General features: G+C 36.6%; 1 protein-coding gene across 5 annotated transcripts in view; it reads right to left on the minus strand.

The window, feature by feature from the left end:
- The window catches only part of PAM (peptidylglycine alpha-amidating monooxygenase), a 162530-nt gene that overhangs the window by 58307 nt on the left and 81902 nt on the right, over nucleotides 1-22321 (minus strand). For all 5 annotated transcript variants that reach the window (XM_063295388.1, XM_063295389.1, XM_063295387.1 and 2 more), the window contains 4 exons: nucleotides 18877-18964; nucleotides 8338-8423; nucleotides 7549-7632; nucleotides 599-647 (listed from right to left, as the gene is read on the minus strand). In XM_063295388.1, coding sequence (XP_063151458.1) covers nucleotides 599-647; nucleotides 7549-7632; nucleotides 8338-8423; nucleotides 18877-18964 — 307 coding nt within the window. The remainder of the gene's footprint in view (nucleotides 1-598; nucleotides 648-7548; nucleotides 7633-8337; nucleotides 8424-18876; nucleotides 18965-22321) is intronic.

Genomic DNA, 22321 nt, shown 5'->3' on the forward strand with positions numbered 1-22321 from the left:
AGCCCCCCTACCCTCCCCAGATGAAGATGAATTAATATGTTAGTTAAACTAATTAACGGCAGATGAAAAGAGAAGTAAAGCACATATGATGAATGCATATGAAGCCAAACTTCCTCCTTGCTTGGGGGGTGGGGGGGAAATGGAAGATGTTGGCAGAAGTGAAGGGGGGAAAGGAAGCAGGCAAGCCATGCCTCAGCATTAAAGAAACTGAGATTTAAAGAACAACCCACAATTAAGCAGCAATGGGTAGTAAAACTAGATTTGGGCAAACTAAACTTTTTACACTGAAAGCTTAAGACAAGAAAGAAGAAGCAATGAGCAATATTTCCAAGGAATATTTACTTTGGCTACATATTAAAAGTTGAATGTTTATTTTTCAAGATGGAGAAGACAACAAATTTCGTATGTTACTCCATTCTACAGTTTTAGAAACATATTATTAAGTCATTTTGAAGAACGTATTCACTAAATAATCTGTCTTGCTTACCAGGACATACCAGGACTATCACTAGAATTCTGTTCTTCTGTTTAAGCTCACATTAATCTTTTCAAAAGAATCGGAGGAAAATATTTAAGAAACCACATGAAAGATGCTTACTTTTGATTAGTCAGATGTAAAGTCACTCCAGAACAGTCTTTGTGTTTATCTGCACAAAATATTAAAATGGAGCTTAAGCATAATAGTTTTCTTATTAGTATTGAGTACAATAATTAAGTAGACAATTAGATAACTGCTTATTGGACAATATCAAGCATGGACTATTTTTTTCCCATATACAGTATAAAATCACTGTCTTGGGCCAGGAGTGAAGACCTGTGTTTGCACTAAAATCTCTTTAAAATGTGGTAATAGTAAAACAAAACAAAACAAAAACAATGACAAGTCTTTAAAATACTGCACCCAGAAGCTTTTTAAGTTAGTCATTATGTTTTAGAAAACATATATGAATTTTCAAGAGAGAAAAAAATGTCACAGTAATATTGTATTTCAAGTACCAAGGCATACTACAACACTTATTTTTCAATGCAAAATATTTTTATTGCTTTAGATATTCCAGATACCTAAAACACATCTTTACACATTTCAGTATACAGGTAGTCCTCACTTAACAACCATTTGTTTAGTGATGGTTCAGACTTACGACAGTGCTGGAAAACGACCGGTCCTCACACTTACAACAGTCACAGCATCCCTGAGGACACATGATCATGATTTGGACACTTGGCAACTGGTTTGCATTTATGACCGTCGCAGCATCCCATGGTCACGATTGCCATTTTCGACCTTCCCAGCTGGCTTCCGGCAAGCAAAATCAATGGGGAATCATGTGATTCGCTTAACGACCACATGGTTTGCTTAACGACCACATGATTGGCTTAATGGCCATGAAATTGGGTTGGATTCGTTTAACGACTGCTTCACTTAGTAGCCAAAATTCCAGTCTCAATTGCGGTCGTTAAGCAAGGACTATCTGTAACACTTATTATATCTGTTATCCCTGATTAACAGTGAAGCATTCTCTTCTACACAGATCAAGTAGTTTTCTAGTCAGTTTCATCAACTATCTTGCTATTTCCCCCATCCCCTCCTTTCTGTCCTATCTATGCTGATGAACTATTCTTTATAATTCAACGATGTGTGTACTATTGGTCAGTTCCAATAAAGTGAGTAACTAAGCAAAATCTCTTTCAAGTTAAGCTCAGCTTCATAATTTCCTTTGCAAAATGATGAAAATGGTTAGCCATTGTCTTCTTCTCACTGTTGTTGTTGTGTTTATGGTTTAATTTTCCATTCTTGTCTAAAGTGCTGACATTTCCTGAAAGTCTCCCATCTAAGAAGTAACCAGGTACAATCTTGCTTAGCTTCCCATCCAGACAATGACAACTAGATGTTGCCACCTGCTAGGATAATCCTTACAAAAACATTACTCAGTTGTGCATTTTGATTTTTTTTTTTACTAACTTGGATTAAGCTATTAGATATACAGTATTTTGCCTCCCCCAGAGTAGAAGCCACATAAATTACTAAGAAGCATCGCCTTTGTGTCTTTTACTGATATGCTGATATTTACTTTGGTTTGACCTACCGTTTTATCTGCTATGGTTTTTGTTCTGGAATGCTAAGGGGAATGAACAAGATCCTGCAAGTCCCATGTGCCTCCCTCAACTACCCATTATTGTGCCTGTAAAGTTCAGCAGTACAATTTATTTTTTAATTTTATTCCAAATTAATGGACTTAAAATTCTTGGTCCCACTCTTTTCAATGACAAGTACAAGTTCATTTGGTCTCTAACCTTCTGAGAGATCAGGATGCAAACTTGCAGTTCTCCCCCTGCTTAAATATTGCTGACTACTGTTCTATGGATAAGAGTTAGGGAAGGAAGGAGGAAGGAGAGAGAAACAGAAGCACCTTCAAAACACTCAAACATACTTAATAGGTTAATATGACACAGCAGAATGCTAGGCTATGCTCCATTCAGGGTATCTCTTTCCTCTATCTAACAGGAGTCAGTGTATTAGTTCATCTGCAAAATGCAAACTTGGCAATACTGTTATAACACTGGATAATCATTTTCTCTACTCTGTCCTGAAGAAACAGCCCAAAATATTAGGGGTCTAATAATTCTTCACCTCTTTAAACATTTCTGATAACTTCTCATTCTATTCACATTGCATCACGGCTAATGTCAATCTTATTACAAAATCTACTGTTTTCCTCCCAGTACCTAAACCTAGTAGAACAAACAAAACAAAATTACAAATAGAAAAGCAGTCTAGCTTGGGTTAATAAGTTAGTTCACCACTTCTGTCTGGCCTTGAAGAACTTTCTTCACCTTTTCTTTGCTCCCCTTCCTTTGGGCTTTTTCGGTCTTTTTAGACTGTAAATGTTTCGGAGCTCTCCTCATCTTTTAACCATGTGGGTTGCTTTAGGAGACAATCATTATCACACAAACTGGGACTATAAATAGCCAGAAAATAAACAGTTAACTAATTAGGGTAAAGTTTAGGAAAGCAAGTAAGAAAGGAAGATCATAACAGAGATATGGAAAATTAGAATTCCTTTTAGAGAACACAGATCATGTATAACCTTTATTTCATCCTAAAACAATCCAGTGAAGTAGTTTACCTTCGTTTTACTAAGACACAGATGTTATCATTTGTCAAGAGCAATTCATTATTCAAGCAAAGAACTGGATAGTTTTTCTAGATCCAACTAGGCATTGATAATCCAGAAAGAACAGATGGTACCAGAAAGAGAAGCAGCACTGGAATAGAGAAAATTCTGCATGCAGCTTCTCCAGATTCAATGGTCTTACAACAAGCATTCATGTATTTGAATTCTTGATTCATTATGAAATTCAGGACAAACACTGAAGTGGCAAGTTCATAAAATGGCATTGTGGGGGATTTCTAAAAAGGTAAAAACGAAATATAGTTGCTATATTTTGAAAGTTACTTCACCCACAATTATAAGATTGCAGCATTCACAAGCAATCATTATCACCTTTGCATCTGTAGTAAATAAAAACAATATGTGAAAAACGAACATCACAAGTGAAAACCCTAGAAAGATAACTGTGCTAAATCCATATCACTATGTACTTCAGAAAAATTGCCTGCTGTGCTAAAGCAAAATATAATCTTCAGCTTTGCATAAGAGATTAAGGTGGGTTTTTTTGCAAACAACACACCAATTCTTATATTAAATATGTATGATGTACAAACAAGAGCTTCTCTTAATTCTAACAGAATTTCCAACACATGGACCTGCTTTTTAGTTCTTATACCTTTATTTAATGGCAATGCCTAACCAATTTTCTCTTGAAAAGAACAGGACCGTAACATTTGCTTTCTTGGCAAGTACATCTGCTATACAGGTTGCTAGAACACAATGATCCTTATACTGTATATGCTCTTCCCCATTTGCCTCTCAATCTAGGACAACTCCTTTGATTCTGCATTTCAGTTAGACAGCAAGTACATATTCCTTTAGAACAAATGAATTATTAGTTTCTATTTGCCCTATGGCAATGAGAGGAAAATGTATTCATTCCACCCTCAGAAGCAGATTTCTTTCAAGCTGATTCTCTATGCAGAGTTTCCAACAGAGATCAAACAAGAATCTGTGCTTACTACTGTGGATTTAATAGCACTTCTGGACTGCAGAGTCTCTATAACAAAATCCATTGTGAAAGGAGTATCAGCTCCTGATTCTTTGATCACTAAAAAAAAATAAATGGTAACTGCCACTCAAAATATACATTAAAGGTTTCTAAAACTGAAAAATCCTAAACCCCACTTATTGTACCATGGTTATGTTTTTTAAAAAGCCCAGAAGAAATAGAAACCAATTTTCCACTCCTGATTTATTTGTGAAATATTACACATGGAAATGATGATAAATATACCCAATGTTAATAATATCACTTGTTACTGACTATTCTAAACTAGACAAAAATATTGGGCAAACATAGTTACAAATAAGAACATGACAGAAACATTTACTTAAAAGTTTATCTTAAATGTCATTTCTTGCTACATTATGTATGAATGCATGTGGAGGAATGCTTGTAGATGCACATCTAAGATGTATTTGTAAATGCACATTTCAAAGACTAGAAAGAAGAGTCTATCTAAATAGGAAATGGCCATTTAAAACGAAACTATCTTTTTAATTAAGCTGATACTTATGATCATACAATAGAATTTCTTTTTTTGCAGCTTTACCAATGTAGCTTATCTTATGAAGCTTATCTTATGTGCCTCTGAATACAGAAATAATGTGTCATGCATCACAAACTTTAATGTGTTAAATTAAAACAGCTGGAAATAATGAGGTGGTGTCTTGTGATGACTGTATGTTCCATGTAATTTTCTTGTTAAATTTTGTGAAATTTGTTTTAAAAATTGTTAATTTTTCCAGTCTAGCCTACAACCTCAGAATTTTCTGGTTGTTCCTGATCAAAATACTAACAATTTCAACATTGCTTAATGTTTTCAGGAATAATCAAGATCAGTTGGGGGGCAAACTTACTGGAAGTGGAAATTAACATATTTAAAAACTATCACGACTTCTAGAAACATTTTACTTTCACATGCTTTTTTATGATTTCACAAATCAGTAGCCCGCATTACTGAAATTCTGATGTGTAAATAGTACCTTTCCTTATTATAAAAGAAATGGGAATATGATTTGTTTCTCTTCAGCCAAGGCAATGCTATTTCACATTGGTGACGACTACTCTTGAATTTAGCATAGAAAATGATGTTTGTACCCCAACTTCTGTAGTTTTTATTTTTCCATCCATATTGTTCCAACATTTCATAAAATAGGCATTTATCATGCTATAGTTAGCGCAAACTGTTGCTTGAGCATCTATAAACATCACAACAACTAGGCATTAAAATTATAGCCATCAGAAAATTTTTGTTGCCTGTAAGATCAGCTATAAGGCCTCAATCCTACATACCCTAGAAGAAGTCCCATTAAGTCAGTAAGGTTTGAAGACATACACAGGATTAAGTTGTTGACCAGGATATTTGGGTGAAGCTCACTGATAAGTAATAGAGCTATTAGTGTGGCTGGTTTAGCCTGGGCTCTTCAGTGTGGTGCTTGTAGCAACAATGTGCTTATACACATTTTCTTAGAGCCCACCGTATTTCCCATCACACTGATGTATGCAAAATATTTTATATTATTTTAATTAAAAAAAACAAAACACCAGGAACCCTGCAAAACAAATCAAGCATCATTTTCTTTCCAAGAGACCTTCTGTACCCTATAAGGAACTATATAGGTGTTTTAAAAGGATAAGAATTATTCACGGCAGTCCAATGATTTATTTAGAAACATGTCCACCTACCCAAGACAAAAACAAAAACAAGCTGAGGATAATACTGGGTACGAGTAGTGGGGTGATTAGGAAAGTTGGCAATTTTTTGCAAATGGTTCTTTATAGCAGCCTTTTTGTGAAAGTGTAGGGGAAACAAATTCAGTTGAAAATCAATTCATGAGTATTATATTTTAATTTTTTTGTCTTCATATTCAGATGTTTATATATATGCAAAGGGAGGATTTTTGAGGCACTTGACGTAGTGGACTGTAGTAAGGGAAAGCTTATAATTTAAAGAAATTATTAGTCTTTTACTTTGTTAATCTGCTATTCAGATTAATGTAGCTCTGCCTTTGAAAAATATTATTGCTTGTAACTATGCTACAATTTAAAAAGGAAGAGAAGCTACACACTCTGATATCCTCTTATACTACTTTTGAAGCTGGTACTGGATAGGTGAAGTTCTTATCTCATGCTGTAACAGTGTCCCAGTGAGGAGCCTAATTTCTCCAGTCCCTTGATAAGCTCTTCACTGGAATATACACAAATTTGGAAGAGTTGAAAAAGAGTGAGATATAAACTTCAAAATGAAGAGAAAAAAATAATCAGATTATTTTGGAAGAAGAAAATCACATATATGTTAACTGGGTATAACTACATGGATCAGATAACATGTTGCAAAGAACAATAAAGACTCTACTATAAACACCCCAATGCAATTTAGCCTTGAACAGAATTGGGAGTAGGGATGGGGGGAGACATAAGAAATCTATGAAACATTATCGAAGTGCAGTTTAAATTAATTTCAACTGAGCTAGCACTGGGTAGCAACAGTGACTATGATTTGCTGCTCTTATCGAACAGAAGTCCTTGGCATTCAAAAATCAGAATCCATTTTCACTTCCTAAAATTAAATCATCAGACACAAGATACAATCAGTACAGGAATGTGTTGCAGTGGCATACTGTTACAACACAACTGTGAGGTTTACATGAACAAACTGCTAAGATAGTCAATAACATTTGCAATAAATGTTAGTTTTTCAAAGGAACTAATAGTGATATAGTGAATAAAAATTATATTTTCTTAATTTAATATCAATTTGATTTAATTCAATTTAGTCTACCATCATGATTTCAGAAGACTAGTTAACAGATTGAAAAAAAGAAAAAAAGGTACTATAATGGGTACTTAAAATTTAACCCTTTCCTTAAAAAAATGTGTTTTAATGCTTAAATTTGCTGGGTCTGACATGAACTAGATCCATTTTGCCCTACCACTTCCAAGGAGATTTTCTCGCTATCATCTCTCCAGGCCAAATCTTAATGTGGAGGAGGCTAGCAGGAAGGATCTCAAGAGCTTCAATGGAAGTCCTCAATGATTATCCACTCATGGGTGTTACAGAAAGGAGGCAATGTTAACTAGCACTCAAAACTCAGCCCTATTGCATTCTTAATTATACAATGGGATGTGCAAGACAGAGACTGGAACCATCACCAGTTTAGAAAAATTCCATTGTGAAATCAAAATAATTTTGGCAAACTAGTACATTAGCCTATTGACAGATGTATTCTATTACAGGAAGCTCTGCCCATCCCATAGTATGGCACATTTATGACATCATTACTGATAGACCTTCAGTAACAAATTAGTTCCTTATTTTATCTAATTCATAACAGCATATTAAAATATATATTTAAAGATTGTGCCTACCTTTGAATGCACTAACATCCCCGTAATGGACTTGGAGAACAAAGTATTTGCTACCCATTTCTCCTCCAACTTTAAATCCAACACCTTGAGGGAGAAGAAAATATGAAATTCACATAGTAATACTCAAGCATATTCTTAAAGGATAGAATCCTAAAGCAAAGAGCATATTATTTTAAAGACTTAAAATACAATGGAACATTTTGAACTTACATTCTCTTCAGAAGCCACCCCTAAAGCATTTGCTTCAAGGAAAACAAACATTGCAACAGATAGTTCTGCATGTGTCCCAAGTATGACAAGGACAAAAATCAAATAGAACTAGGTGAGATCTCCTAGTTTATATCTGATATATTTATTTATTCATATAACTATTTCTTTTTAATGTGGGAATATGGAACACGGAATGTTACTGTTATAATAAAAGATTTTAAAAATCTTTTTGATATACCTTGCTACAAAACAAATGGAATTCCCTAACAATTCATCATTTATTAACCCTAAAAGTTATTGGCAACTGCAGTTAAAATTTAAAAAAAAAGCAGCAGAAAGGTTCACTATATAATTTGTTCAGCTCTACATTAAAAGTAAAAAAGGTGGAAAAAAATCCAAAAACACCCTTTATAGTAATTTACTAAGATGAGCAATTTGGTTCTCTGAAAGCCTAATTCTCTGAATAAATATATTTGCTACTATTAGAGAAATATAGAAATCCTTGCAGTAAAGTAACATAAATTGCTTTTCCTATTATTACATCTTGTGTGGAATGCTTTAACACAAAAGATCCCCTACCTTTCGGCAGTCTTGTTGGTGGTGCATTTCTTGCCCAAGCATACAAGATATCACTTGTGTCCATACATGTTTCTCCATCACAATCCCTGGAAAAAACACACACAGAGAGATGTAGAAATCTTTTTTCACTTGTCTCCCCAACCTTATCAGCACTCCCATTACACATCTCATCAGAAATCCTACTTCCATAATTTGGCTTCTTCATTAAAAAATGCTTCTGAATCATGACATGCTTCACAACCTAGAATCATTTAAAAATGTTTTTCAAAGTATTTTAAATTTGATAATTCATCTGTTTGAGCCTTTGACATCAGCAGCAGCAGCAGCGTGTCCTGAACATGAAATATTTTATTTATTATATTTGTATTCTTCCATTCTACTATGAAGTTTAATCCAATCTATATAGGCCTATCCTTTGAACCAGTTTCTTAAGTAGGTTAAGGTAAAAGAGAGAACCTAATGTAAGACTGTCCCAGGAAATAGATAAGAATTAGATTCTTTCCAATCAGATCCTCTAGCTACTTATACCATACTGGCCTGCAGCAATCAATCAATCAATCAATCAGTCAATCAATCATTTTCCTCAATCACAGTTATACGTGTCTCTTGTTTATATCTATTTAAACACAAAGGTACTATAATATTGGTACTGGAAAGGGATTCAATTAATAGAAAGAAAGAGTGGTTCATGTAACTGTCATGAGTTGTGTCATAGTTTAGGTGACCCGCCTGATCAATAACCTGCACGATGCTGATTACATTACTCTAATAGCTGAAAATACAAATAATCTGGGAAGCCTATTAATGAAAGTCAGGGAGTACTGTGAAAAATGGGACTAATATTAAAGGTAAAGAAGACCAAACTAGTGACAACAAGTAAAGCAACCAGCATTAGAATTGATACTGGTGGATAATGGTGGATAGCTTCTGTTTTTTAGGACTATCAAGAGTAAAGGAACCATTAGTCAAGTAATACACCACAGACTAGCACTAGGTAGGACTGCAATGAAAGCTTTGGAAAAGGTATTCAGAGGCCTTGATATGTACTTAGGATAGAAAGTACATTGATGCTTTTGAACTTTGGTGTCGGAGAAACTTCCTGAGAAACTTCCATGGATAGCCAAGAATTCAAACCAAAGGATCATAGAACAAATCAATCCTGAGTTCTCATTTAAGGCACAAACATTGTATTCCGGGCACCTTATGCAAAGAGCCTGCTCCCTTGAAAAGTCCATAATGCTGTGAAAGGTAGAACTAGCAGCAAGATGGATAGACATATACTGTAGTGGCATGGGAGGCATTGCTGGAAGTCTTGAAGTGTCAGGCTAGGGACAGATCACCCTGGAGAAAGTTTATCTATGTAGTTACTAAGAGGTGACACTGACTTGATGGCACATAATCAATTAATTATGTGTCTGACTGAACTCCTATTTTTGACCCCTGGAGAAATTAATCTTTAGCATTACAAATTTGATTAGAGTGAACATAGTTTCTTTTCATAAGAAATGGCTTAGCTTTCCCCTTGGACTGACACTACAGCAAATATGTTTGCTTTTTACTCTGAAATTACATTCTTACTTAAGTGGAAGAAGCCTAGCACTTTAAGTACTACCAATAGCTACTTCCATATATTCATATTTAAATACTTTTAGAAAGATATATCAAATGAATGCTGTTGTTAGTGTTTAATCAAGGAAATCATATAAGATATCTATTCTAGCAATTTAAGCATTTATTATAAGAAATCAAGGAGGCTGTGCCAAAGGACCTGATAGGGTAGAACGCAGAATAGCTAACTGTAGAATCAACAGTAAGCATAATCATAAATTACAATAAATAAACTTGAAGATCATGAATATAATTTAAAAGCTTGGATGAACCATCTGCTTTGTGTTCTAAAAGCCATTTAAAATAAGTTTGATTAATTAATCCATTGCTATTGCACCTGTATTAGCTTCTGATACTTGCCAATCATAATCCAAACTGCTGGATCAACATTTCAAAGACGAGATGGTTTGGTAAAGGACTATGATAATTTCCCCATATAATCATGTCTGCCTATTGATATAAGTAGAGGAGGTTCTGAATTATGTGTTAGCTTTTTCCAAAATTGTGAAATATGCAGCAAAATAAAATAGGCGTATCTCCAATTTTACGGAGGTCCTTAAGTTTTTGTTAAGTTGGTTATCTAACAGTCTTGAAGATACAGTATTATCTCTAGGTTGGTGCAACATGTCTCCAAATATTAGGTGCAGAGTAACAACTGTGGGAGAAGAATATGTCTCCATTTCCTCCATCTGATTGGCTACTATGGTAAACAAAATGTTTAACTAAGACGGCTTTGATCTTAACCAACAAAGCTATTCTTATGCTCTTCTTTGAAATACTGCTTGTTCCAAGTCCAGGCGAAGAACCAGGAAAAATGAGAACAAGACTTCTGGAATTGCCCATGCACAGTTAGCACCTGGAAAGCACCCTTTTATTGCTTTATTTAATTGTTGTACACTGCCCAAAGTCACTCTGTGGGCGGCCATATAAATTTGATAGATAAATAAATAAAAAGACTGAGCGAAAATATATTTATCTGGTCATCCCCACAATGGAAATATGTAATGAGTTTTTATTTAAATTATTGTATTTCAAAATTGAATATAATTATCTATAATAGCATATACACGTTTTATGCTTCTTTTGATATATATATAGATAGATTTATATATAGATTTTTAATGACACAGCCATGCTATAACAAAGGACATTTGTAACAGAATCCACCTGATTCTCTCTCACAATATTTTTTTGCATATTCTTTTTATTTTGACAAATCATTGACCTGGCTGAATTAAAGTTATTTTTTAATCTTACTCATTTGGTATATTCTCAATTTTTTAATTATCACCTTCAGCATCTTTTGAAGATGGAGTACAGTTTTGAGTAATAAATTATGACTGGGTGACTATCAACAAAATTTTTAATTTTGTGTGAGGTTTCAGCACGCGTCTGACAATGAAAACAAAACTTATGCAGAGTCAGAAGGGGAAAACGATCAGGAGAGAGTTGAAGAAGCTGAACCAGGAAGTGACTCAGCAGAGCGGGAGAATTTGCAAATGCAGATTGGACCAACTCTGGAGGGGGATTTGAACTCTCCAATCAGTGCACGAGACAGGAGAGCTGAGAAGCACACAAATCAGAAAGCAGCTCGATTGGCTGCTGGAGAGAAAAGGCGTGGAAAGGATCAGCTTAAAAGTAAGACATGCGAAGAGCAAGCTGCCAGAGGCAACTGATTCTTCAAGCTCACAGCCACTGCGGAAGAGTCATTACCTGCATCAGAAGCCTTGCCTCTAGCCAGAGCGGAACCAGCACCAGCATCTTCTACCTCCATAGAATCACCTTCTGCTGCTCCAGCTGAACCTCTCCTTGCCGTTGCTGCCGAGCACAGCCTCGCGTCTAGTTCCGGACCTTGTCACTGCGTTTCAAAGCAATCCAGGTGTGCATCCAGCCTTGCCTTTAGCTCTCAGCCTTGCCTAAGATCTCCAGCCTAGTCCAGTCTCGCTTCCAGCTCTCAGCCTTGCCCAGACTCTCCAGTCCAGCCCAGCCTGGTTTCCAGAGATCAGTGCTGCCTTGACTCTCCAGCCCAGTCCAGCCTAGCCTCCAGAGCCAAGCCTCATTTACAGGCTCCAGCCCAGTCTTGCCGAGCCTCCACGCTCCAGTCTGATCCTTCCTGCGTGCCAGTCCACAGAACCTTGTCTTCCGTTTCCTCCTTGTCTTGCACTCTAGCTTCACCAAGTCTGACAGCTTCAATCCGAGAGTTAGCTGAATTCTGCCTTGCGGTTCTGCCTCAGCCTGACACAAGAACCTTGCCTGTTCATCCGTCATTGTCTGGGTGGTCTTGATTGAAATTGCTTGCTTAATCATTCACAGACTTTGTTGTTGTAAATCGTTGTTTTTAATAAAGAATTTGATAATACTGCTATCTGGCCACATCATAGTCTGAACAGGACATTTTGAACCATAAAATTTTGCACAGACATAGAAGGATTAACTAGGTAAGATTTCAATTTACTAAACTTGAATTGTTTGGTTAAAAAGTTAAAGGGATTTTATGAAACATGGCATGTATCTGCTGTTTCTCTACTGTGTTTATTTATCAAATTTTATCACTGCCTATCTCCCTTGCTACGTGTTAATAGTAGAGCACAAAATATCCAATGAAAAGTATTATTAATTCTGATCAATGTATTTATTGATGGATTAGCAAATATATTGATTTACTTATTACATTTATACTGACTCTGGGCAGTTTACACTAGTAAAATTATAAATAAAAATGCATAAAACAGGAATCCAGAAAAGAAAAACTATTCATCCTATAAATAGTACAATCCACTTCGTCTAACTGAAGGTCCAGCAAAAGATCCAGATTTTAAGGGCTCTTTTATACAGGTAGTCCTCATTAAATGACCACTTGTTTAGCAACCAGATGAAGTTACAATGGCACTGAATGAGAGGGACTTACGACAGGCCCTCATAGTTGTGTCCATCGCAGTGTCCCCGCAGTCATGTGATTGTGATTTGGGCACTTTGCAACCAGCTCACAATTACAACATTGCAGCATCCTGTGGTCAGGTAATCTCTACTTGTGACCTTCACTGCCGGCTTCCAACAAGCAAAGTTAATGGGGAGGTTGGCAGGAGGTCGCAAATGGTGATCATGTGATAGCAACCATTGCAACCATGTGGGATTCGCCTAACTATGGCAACTGGGACTGCCACAACTGCCATCGTAAGCGTGTGGTTATGTGACATCGTGCTTCATGATGGCATCACTTAGCGCTAGAGATGCCATTCCAAATTTCCATCGTTAAGCAAGGACTACCTGTACATTATCAGGATGGGAGCCAGACAAATCTCAGGGGGAAAGTTGTTCCAGACGGCAGATACTGTGACAGAGAAGACATGTCTCCTAGGTCCCATCAGATGACACTGGTTAATGGACAGAACATGGTGTATGTGACTGTCTGATCAATGAAGATAGGAAGCTATGGAAAATAGATGGTCCTTCAGATACCCAAGCCATATGCCAAGAAGAGTTTTATAGATAAGAACCTATAGCAGCTTGAATTGCACCCAGAACCATAGTGGTAACCAGTGTGTAGCTCATGAAGCAGAGGTGTTACATATGCATAATGGCTCCTGCCACTGTATCCTGGACCAGCTGGAGCTTCTGAATGGCTTTCAAAGGCAATCCCATGTATATTGCAGTATGAAAACATGAGGTGACCAAAGCATGAATGGCTGTCTGAAGGGCCTTCTGAAGGGCTCTCCCACAAGATGAATTTGATGAAGATCTTTTTAGCCACAGCTGCCATCTGCTCCTCAAGCAAATTGCACAGCACTCCTGAAATGACTCTCAAATTGTGCAGCAACTCCATTCAAGACTAAAGATGGAACATTCCTGGTCCCAGAAGGCTCAAAAACCCACAGCTACTGAGTCTTGTCAGTGTTGAGCTTGAGTCTGTACCTCTCCATGCAGGCCCCCACAGCCTCTAGACATTGGTACAAGACTTTGACAGCATCATCTGGTCAGCCTGAGGTTCAGAGTTACAAATAGGGATCATCAACACATTGATGGTATCTGACCCCAAACCAAAGTTGACTTTACCTAACAATCTCAAGTAGATGTTAAACAGAAATATTGAGCTCTAAGGGATCCCACACATTAGGGGCTTGGAACTTGATCTCTCCCCCCATCAACACCAACTGGATCTGATCACAGAGAAAGGAGAATCACCACAAAACCATGCCCCCTACCCCTAAACCTCACAGATGAGCCAGAAAGATACCACGATTGGCAGTATTGAAAGCATCTGACACAGTTTCTCAGGTACAAGTCATTCTATTCATAATAAACAGAATATTTTAAAAAACATACTATATATGTTCAAATCCCCTGCAATGCTGCCCCACCCCCATCCCTCCTGAATAATGATGGCCTGATGCTACGGCTGGCTAGGGTTGGAGGGAGGCTGGTAGACAACAATTGAGGTAGAAGGGGGAGATAGCTGAGAGGAGACTTTTCTGATAGTGCTGGCCCAAAGTGATTCAAGGCATCCAAACCACTTCACTGAAACAGGTGGAATGGACTCTTTGCTTCAGCAAAACAAAGCAGGTTGCCTTCAACAGCCTGAATCACATTGTCAAAGCTAATCTTAGTCACTTTGCACAGGCCTAGGCAAGAGAGTTCTGTATGAGATATATTATAATTACAACCATGACTCATTCTAGTTACCACACCTTATCTTCATTACGTCCATCTTGATTTCAAATATTTCATGGATTCAACCACAATGAAGTATAAATCTGAGCACTCCAGTGATGTAAAAAACAGACCTTATCTCTTAAAAGTCTTCTGCTTCACTGACAGCAACCACTTCTAATCTTGCACACCCCATGAAGCATTTCATTCAGCCCACTGAGATGCAAAGGCAGACCACAGATAATATAAAGGAGCTCAGTGTATCAAGAATGGCATATGGACAAGACAGGCATAGTAAAGAAGGGATGATAGCAACTAAAAAAATATGGTTGGCTATCAAGTCCAGCCTAACTTTGAGAAATCCCAAAGTATATGTTTACTCTAACCATTATGTGATATACAATATATTGTTAATAAAGTGACAAAATTGAAAATAATACAAAGTAATAATAATATATATATACAGTATGTATGCATGTATGTATGAGTATGTCTATATATATATATGTGTGTGTGTGCGCGCGCGTGTGTGTGTGTGTATATATATATATATAGTCTAAGCTGAGCTTATCAATTGTGAAATAATAGAAATATGTAAGAAGTATTCAAACTAAAAATTTGAGTACCAACTTCAATTAAATACAAGGGTTTTTCAATGGCATATAAATAGAACACCTTTCCAGTTGCAGAACCCTTTGGGGCTATGTTAGCATTTCTGGTACTTGTTTTATAAACTGCCCTTTTCAAATATTAATGGCCCAATCAAAATTTAAAAGGCATTTCAAAGTTCTTATTTATTAATAGCAGTATCTTATTGATGAGAAAGAAGGTGCAGATATCTGCACCTGTTTGTTATTCTCTGGGATTTTAAAATTGGAGTTGCAGCCTTTTATCTATTTGAACATAAAAGCAATCCATTTTAGTTGATTAATTCATAGGGTGAATCTTAAATGAGTGACTGACAATACAATACAGTGGTTGCTTTCTTTGTTTATTTTTTGGCTTCAGTGTATCACAGTAATACAACATTTGTAAAAAATGCAGCTGGAATTCCTGTTGAGGAAATATGGTAGAAGACGTTTATTAAATTGGAAATTCTTTTTTCCCTTCCTTATCTCAAACAGAGTAAACGCTGAAATGGTTTATCAGTTGATTTAGAGTAAAAAAAGTAAAGATTCCCGTGTCTAATGACACACTAGGGGGAGGTGCTCAGCTCCGTTTCCACAGCTGAAGAGCCAGCATTGTCTAAGGACACTTCCGCAGTCATGTGGCCAGCATGACAGGCACGGAATGCTGTTACCTTCCCGCCGAAGCAGTACCTATTTATCTACTCTCATTTGCATGCTTTCAAATTGCTAGGTTGGCAAGAACTGGGACAAGTGCGGAAGCTCACTCCGCCATGCGGCACTCAGGTCTTGAACCGCCGAACTTGCAACCGTCTGGTCAACAAGTCTGGCGTCTTAACCACTGAGCCACCACACCCCCTGATTTAGAGTAATCAACCTGAAATACTAAAGAATGAACACTTTCAAAAACATTGTATTCACAACTCATTAACTCTGCCTTAAAACTCAACAAGTTTAGAGATGAGCAATTCTACCTTCTAGTATTGTTTTTCTATTAGGGATTTGGTGGTGACGCTTTGAGATGGTTCTATTCCTACCTCTCCAAATGTAACCAGAAAATGAGGTCCTATAAGGTTTTGTCCGCCATGACATTTAACATCCATATAAAGCCATTGGAAAGAATCATTCACAGGTTTGAAGATAGCAGTCATCAACATGCTGATGATAATTATATTTTTTCATTTTCTGTGACTTGGGATTGGATGTCATTCAGGCTTCTGCGCGTCCAGACTGAAAGGGTCTGAATGGATAAAATGGCCTGGAATTCAGGATAAATGACTGTTCTGAACAGAGCAGCATTTCCCCTTACTGATCAGGTTTGCAGTCTGGGGTTTCTCCTGAATTCAGCATGATGCTTTCAATCATACAATATCAGCGGCAAGGACAGCCTTTAATCTTTGACCAGGTGTGTCACTATCTGAAGAACAGAGACCTAGCTTGGTAATTTATGCACTGGTAACCTTAAGTTTGGATTGTAATGCACTCTTTGTGAACAGCTCTTGAAAGTGGCTCAGAAATTGCAGATGGCTCAGAACATAGCAAAATGCAAAATGATTGGTGCCTCCTAAAAGTTTTGCGTAAGTCCCATGTAGAAACAACTTCACTGGTTCCTGGTGACCTTCTGAGACCAACTCAAAATTCTCCTAAGTATAAAATGCTCACACAGCTTAGGACCAAGCTCCTTACAGAACTGCCTATTCCTGAACTACCCACCCAACACTCTTAGAACACCAATGAAACCTCTTTTACAATTTGACTACACTTAACTCCGCTTTCTCTTTGGCTAATCCATGTTGTGGAACAAAAGGCCATTGGAAATGAAGCAACCTATTAGTTTCCCATGTCTCTTGATTGCTTCAACTGTCTTAATAGTTTTGAAATGCATTTTTAATGTTGTAAAATGTATGTTTATTGTATTTCTGCTCTTGTAATTCTATTTCTCTAAAGTGCCCTGAGCCTCTATGTGAGTGGGCAGTACACAAATGCTCTGAAAAAATCAATAAATCAGGTCATTTATTTACTATTGACTCCAATCATGCAAATGTATTTAATTCTAGCAGTCAGATAACAACATAGTTGCACATTTTACCTGTTTTTAAAAGTGCCAGAACAATTCATACCTTTACTTAGGAAATAAATGTGGGCCACTATCTGAGGCCATTTGGTTATAAAACTGTTAACAATGTTTTACCATTGCCTTTATTAACTTACTTTGTGATATTAACTTATACATAGGGAGGGGTAGTGTCTTCAAGTCAGTGTTGACTCCTGGCAATTGCCTAGACAATTCCCTGCAGTTTTCTTGGCAAGGTTTTTTGGAAGTGGTTTGCCATTGCCTGCTTCCTAAGGCTGAGAGAGAGTGACTGGACCAAGGTTGGCTTCATGCCTAAGGTGGGACTAACACTCATGGTCTCCCAATTTCTAGCCTGATGCCTTAACTACTACACCAAGCTGGCTCTCTAACTTGACATAAACAATAATGTAAGAATAGAAAATAATTTGAACATATTACATCTTAAGTACTACTTCTACCAAATAAAACTTTCTGAATTAAAACTTGACAAAGATTTCAAAAGCTTGCATTATTCACTTCCCAACTAAGGTGAAACACTAACATGGGAACTTAAGATCTTCTCATTCTTTTAGGGAATAATAAAAGCCAGATAACGTGAGGCCCATAGTCATTAAGGTGTTGAGCAGTTTCAAAATTGGATTAAATAAATAAATAACAATTATAATAATAGAGAGTTACATGTTACTCATTACTAGAATTATGATAATAACAGAACATGTTTTTCTATTACTTGATTAATGGAAGCAGAAGATATAGAATATAATTCTAATATATAAAACTGATAGTTTTGCATTAGAAAAAAGAATTAAATACACTAAAAAACCCCTCAGTCCATTTTTGCCTTGGGATATGCATAACTATAGTGAAATGAAGAATTAAATTAAGTATGTATTAGGATGCTCTATATGTATTCATTAACAGTATTGTGTCTGGAAAATCATATAAACATGGGTCAAAAATATTTGTTGTATGCCACCCAGAGTTGCCTTGTGAGAGATGGGTGGCCATATAAATGTGAGAAATCAATCAATCCATCAATCAATCCTTTCACATCCTTCTGAAAAAGGAAAGTGCATTTCCAGTTATTTTAGAATATTTTTATATAATCACTTTATTAATGTAATTTGGAATTCTCTATGCCAACCTTTTCAACTTTAAAAGGCAATGTAACTATAGAAATGGTATAAAGAAAAATGAAGCTGAGTAGTTTTGTCTACCTGTGACCAATGTTTGACCATGCAACACTGATTAATCACTACCAGATTTTTTATAAGAAATGGTGATTGTCTCTCATCCTTCACAGTCTCTCTACTAATCCCTCCATCCATTATTATATTCACCACGGTCAGCCTTATGTGCAAGCTTCCTCTCTTCCTTATTTACTGATGAAAAGTGAGGCCGGCAACAAGGACAAGAGGGGAGTACACATCCAACAAATTCTAATTGTAAATTCTGATTGCTATAGAGTTAAATTTACACGGACCTCATTCTCTGCTTCTCCACTGTGTCTTGCTATCCCAGCCTTAAAGTTAATACAGGAAGAATATTTAACCAATGCCATAGATTCAATCTTATGCCCCTTACCAGTAATCGTCATCTGAAGCAGGATTGTTACATCCAAATAGTAACATATGATGGACAGTGTCCATACTGGCATGAGGTTTGAAGTCAACTGAAAGATAAAAAATGATATATAAGTATAATTCTCTTTTCTTACTTCAAGAAACCATTAAGTTGTATAAGAATGCTTTTCTGCAAACACTGCAGAAAGAATAAAGCATGAAAATCTTGTTGTTTCTGTTCTCTCCATTTTGTTGTGTCACTTGCAAACACCAGGTCATTGAAATGGCTGGCGAAGAATAAAAGGTATTTTCAAAAAGAAAAATACCTGACAATAGGTTTGATTCAATACCATAGGGCAGCCCATACCAGAGCAAGATTTGAGCAGCTAGATTCTATGGTTAAATATGGACAATTCCACCAAGTGCCATATTCTGAGAGAACATATGTTTGTGGAGCACCAGTAATAGAAGACATTGTTCATGTCCTATTCAACTGGCAATATATGCCCCAGCAAGGGCTCAGACACTACTTGACACTTATAGACACTACTTGACAGAACCATATACAGTAGACTCTCAGTTAACCAGCACCCATGGGGATTGGTAGATGCCGGATAAATGTAGTTTCTGGTAGCTTGAGAGTTACTATTAAATCCTAATACCCACTAGATGGCAGCAGAGAGATACAGATTTTGCCTGTTGCTTGAGAGTGCAGGTTGCTTGAGTTCCAGTTAACTGAGAGTCTACTGTATTGGGACTGTTACAAAAGATTATCTTATTTCCTTCAGGACACAAACACATATGCAGTCATTAGAACTGTTAAGTTTATAGTTAGGGCTGTCCAACTGAGAACACATTGTACAGATCACATTGAGGTTGCATGTAAAGCTGATGCATTATAGGTAATCAAAAATTAAAAGAGAAAGGAAAATAACAAACATACCATCCACAAATATATTTAAATTCACTATTGAAGAAAAGGATTACAATTAATCTATTTTAAGTTTCTTTTGATAAAACTCTCACAACATTCCTCTTTTTCTGTCCTTTTTTGGGCTAACATACAGATGACAGACTATAACAGTTTTATTGTTATTTTGTCTCTTAAATGTGAGAGATAGCTCTAAAAAGTAGTGGATCAGATTCTTGAGAAAGTATCATTTACAGTGGTATTAGAACCACAGAAGACATTTTTTTAATATTACAGATGTCTTGGAATTCTGATTTTTGAAATTGAGTGATATAAAAGAGGAGGAGAAGAAATGGAATACATTAATGGACAGAACCCATTCCTGTGATTACAGCTAGAATTTTACAATCCATTCCGCAAAATCATTTTCCAGTTATTGTTACTGTGATTTTTAGTGACAGCACTGTAAGACCAAAAGCCTTCAAAGAGTAGTAAAGATATGTCAAACATTAAAACACATTTCGTCAGAAAAAATCTAGCTATATATACAAGAATATCATTAAGCTTGTGCAATAGGCTCCAGTTAGTCTGCTACTGTATTCCTTTTGCTTCTAATCAAGCATCTTCCAGAACATAAGTGATGTATTTTTCAACATAAAGTACATATTTCTATTTTTTTTTTATTTTTTTTACATTTTAATTACTTTTATTCAGGAAATTTACATTCCATTTGGTGGCTTGAAGACATCTCTCTGCCTTTTAGTTTTCCTCTTTGAACTTTATATTTATGGTATCTTTTTGTACTTTTATAATGGTTTTTATGACCTTTTATTTGTAAGCCACCCTGAGTCACTTCCTTAATGAGATGGGCAGTATATAAATTCAATAAAATAAAATAAAATAAAATAATAAAATAAAATAAATAAAATAAATAATACCTGGTTAGAAATATACAATGGATTACTCTTCCAGCAGAATGAAAGGAGAGTGGATATAATGAGAATTGTGGAAGCTGTCTGAAGTGGAGTGAAAAGAATTATACTGTGGAGGCACACAGAAGATGGGGAAATAGGTGAAAAAATTTCAGTGCATGCAAATGCTGACTGAAGCACGATGAGTAGTACGTGGTTTGTTGCAAGTCTTTTTAAAATTTGAATTTGCAATCAGTGATGAAAACAAGCATACTAGAGAACAATAAATCCAGCTATAACTATGAAAAAATTCCACAACATGTGTGTATATGTACTGAGGTTTCCGAAGTTGCTATATATTTGAACATCTGGCAGTGAGAGTAATTGTAACAGTGACAACTGTCTTCCTCTGAGCTGTCATGAAAAGGGTTAGGCCAGGTATTATTGTACCAATGAATCCAGTGAATGGGTTGAAAGAAAGGACAAGACTGAGAAAGTTACAACAGAAAGGAGATGATGAGGTCCTCAAAAAAAAGAGGTGAGAATTTTTAATAATAAAATATATTGTCCGAAGCAGTGTACAAACACAGTGGAAGCAAGGTTGGTTTGTAAGTATAGAAAGGTATTGAGAGGAATACTGTAGTGCACAATGCTGATGTAAAGTAGATTTAATTGTATTTCCTTTTCTTTTTCTTTCTTTCTTTCTTTTTTTAGTCTACCATTTTATTTCTTTACCTTGCTATTTCTTCTTCCTTCTCCGCTCTTGCAAAAAGTTGGGAATAAATAATGAGTATGCATGGAGGTCTTCAGCAAAGGATCGTTACCTTGTCGTGGTGCTGGAGCTTGAGCACCTCAATGATGCCATGAGCTAAACCGTGAAGGGCCACCCAAGATGGGAAGGTCATGACAGAGAGGTCAGACTAAATGCGATTCCTGGGGAAGGTAATGGCAAGCCACCCCAGTATTCTTGCCATGAAAACTAAATGGATCAGTACAACCAGAGATATGTCAGAATACCATCGGAAGATGAGACCCCCAAGTCGGAAGATGGTCAAAATGCTTCTGGGGAGGAACAGAGGATGAGTTCAACTAGCCCCAGACGTGATGACGCAGCTAGCTCAAAGCCGAAAGGACGGCTAGTGGCCGCCGGTGCTGGTGGTGAACGGTGAATCCGATGTTCTAAGGATCGACACACCATTGGAACCTGGAATGTAAGATCTATGAGCCAGGGCAAATTGGATTATTGGTGAGATGTCAAGATTAAAGATAGACATTTTGGGTGTCAAGTGAACTGAAATGGACTGGAATGGGCCACTTCACATCAAATGACCACCAGATCTACTACTGTGGACAAGAGGACCACAGAAGAAATGGAGTAGCCTTCATAATTAATAGTCAAGTGGCTAAAGCAGTGCTTGGATACAACCCCAAAAACGACAGAATGATCTCAATTCGAATTCAGGGCAAGCCATCTAACATCACAGTGATCCAAATATACGCCCCAACCACAGATGCTGAAGAAGCTGAAGTAGAGCAGTTCTATGAGGATCTGCAGCACCTACTGGACAACACGCCTAAAAGACATGTTATTTTCATCACAGGAGACTGGAACGCTAAGGTGGGCAGTCAAATGACACCTGGAATTA

This window comes from Candoia aspera, chromosome 2 (assembly GCF_035149785.1).
Source record: "Candoia aspera isolate rCanAsp1 chromosome 2, rCanAsp1.hap2, whole genome shotgun sequence".
Lineage (NCBI taxonomy): Eukaryota > Metazoa > Chordata > Lepidosauria > Squamata > Boidae > Candoia > Candoia aspera.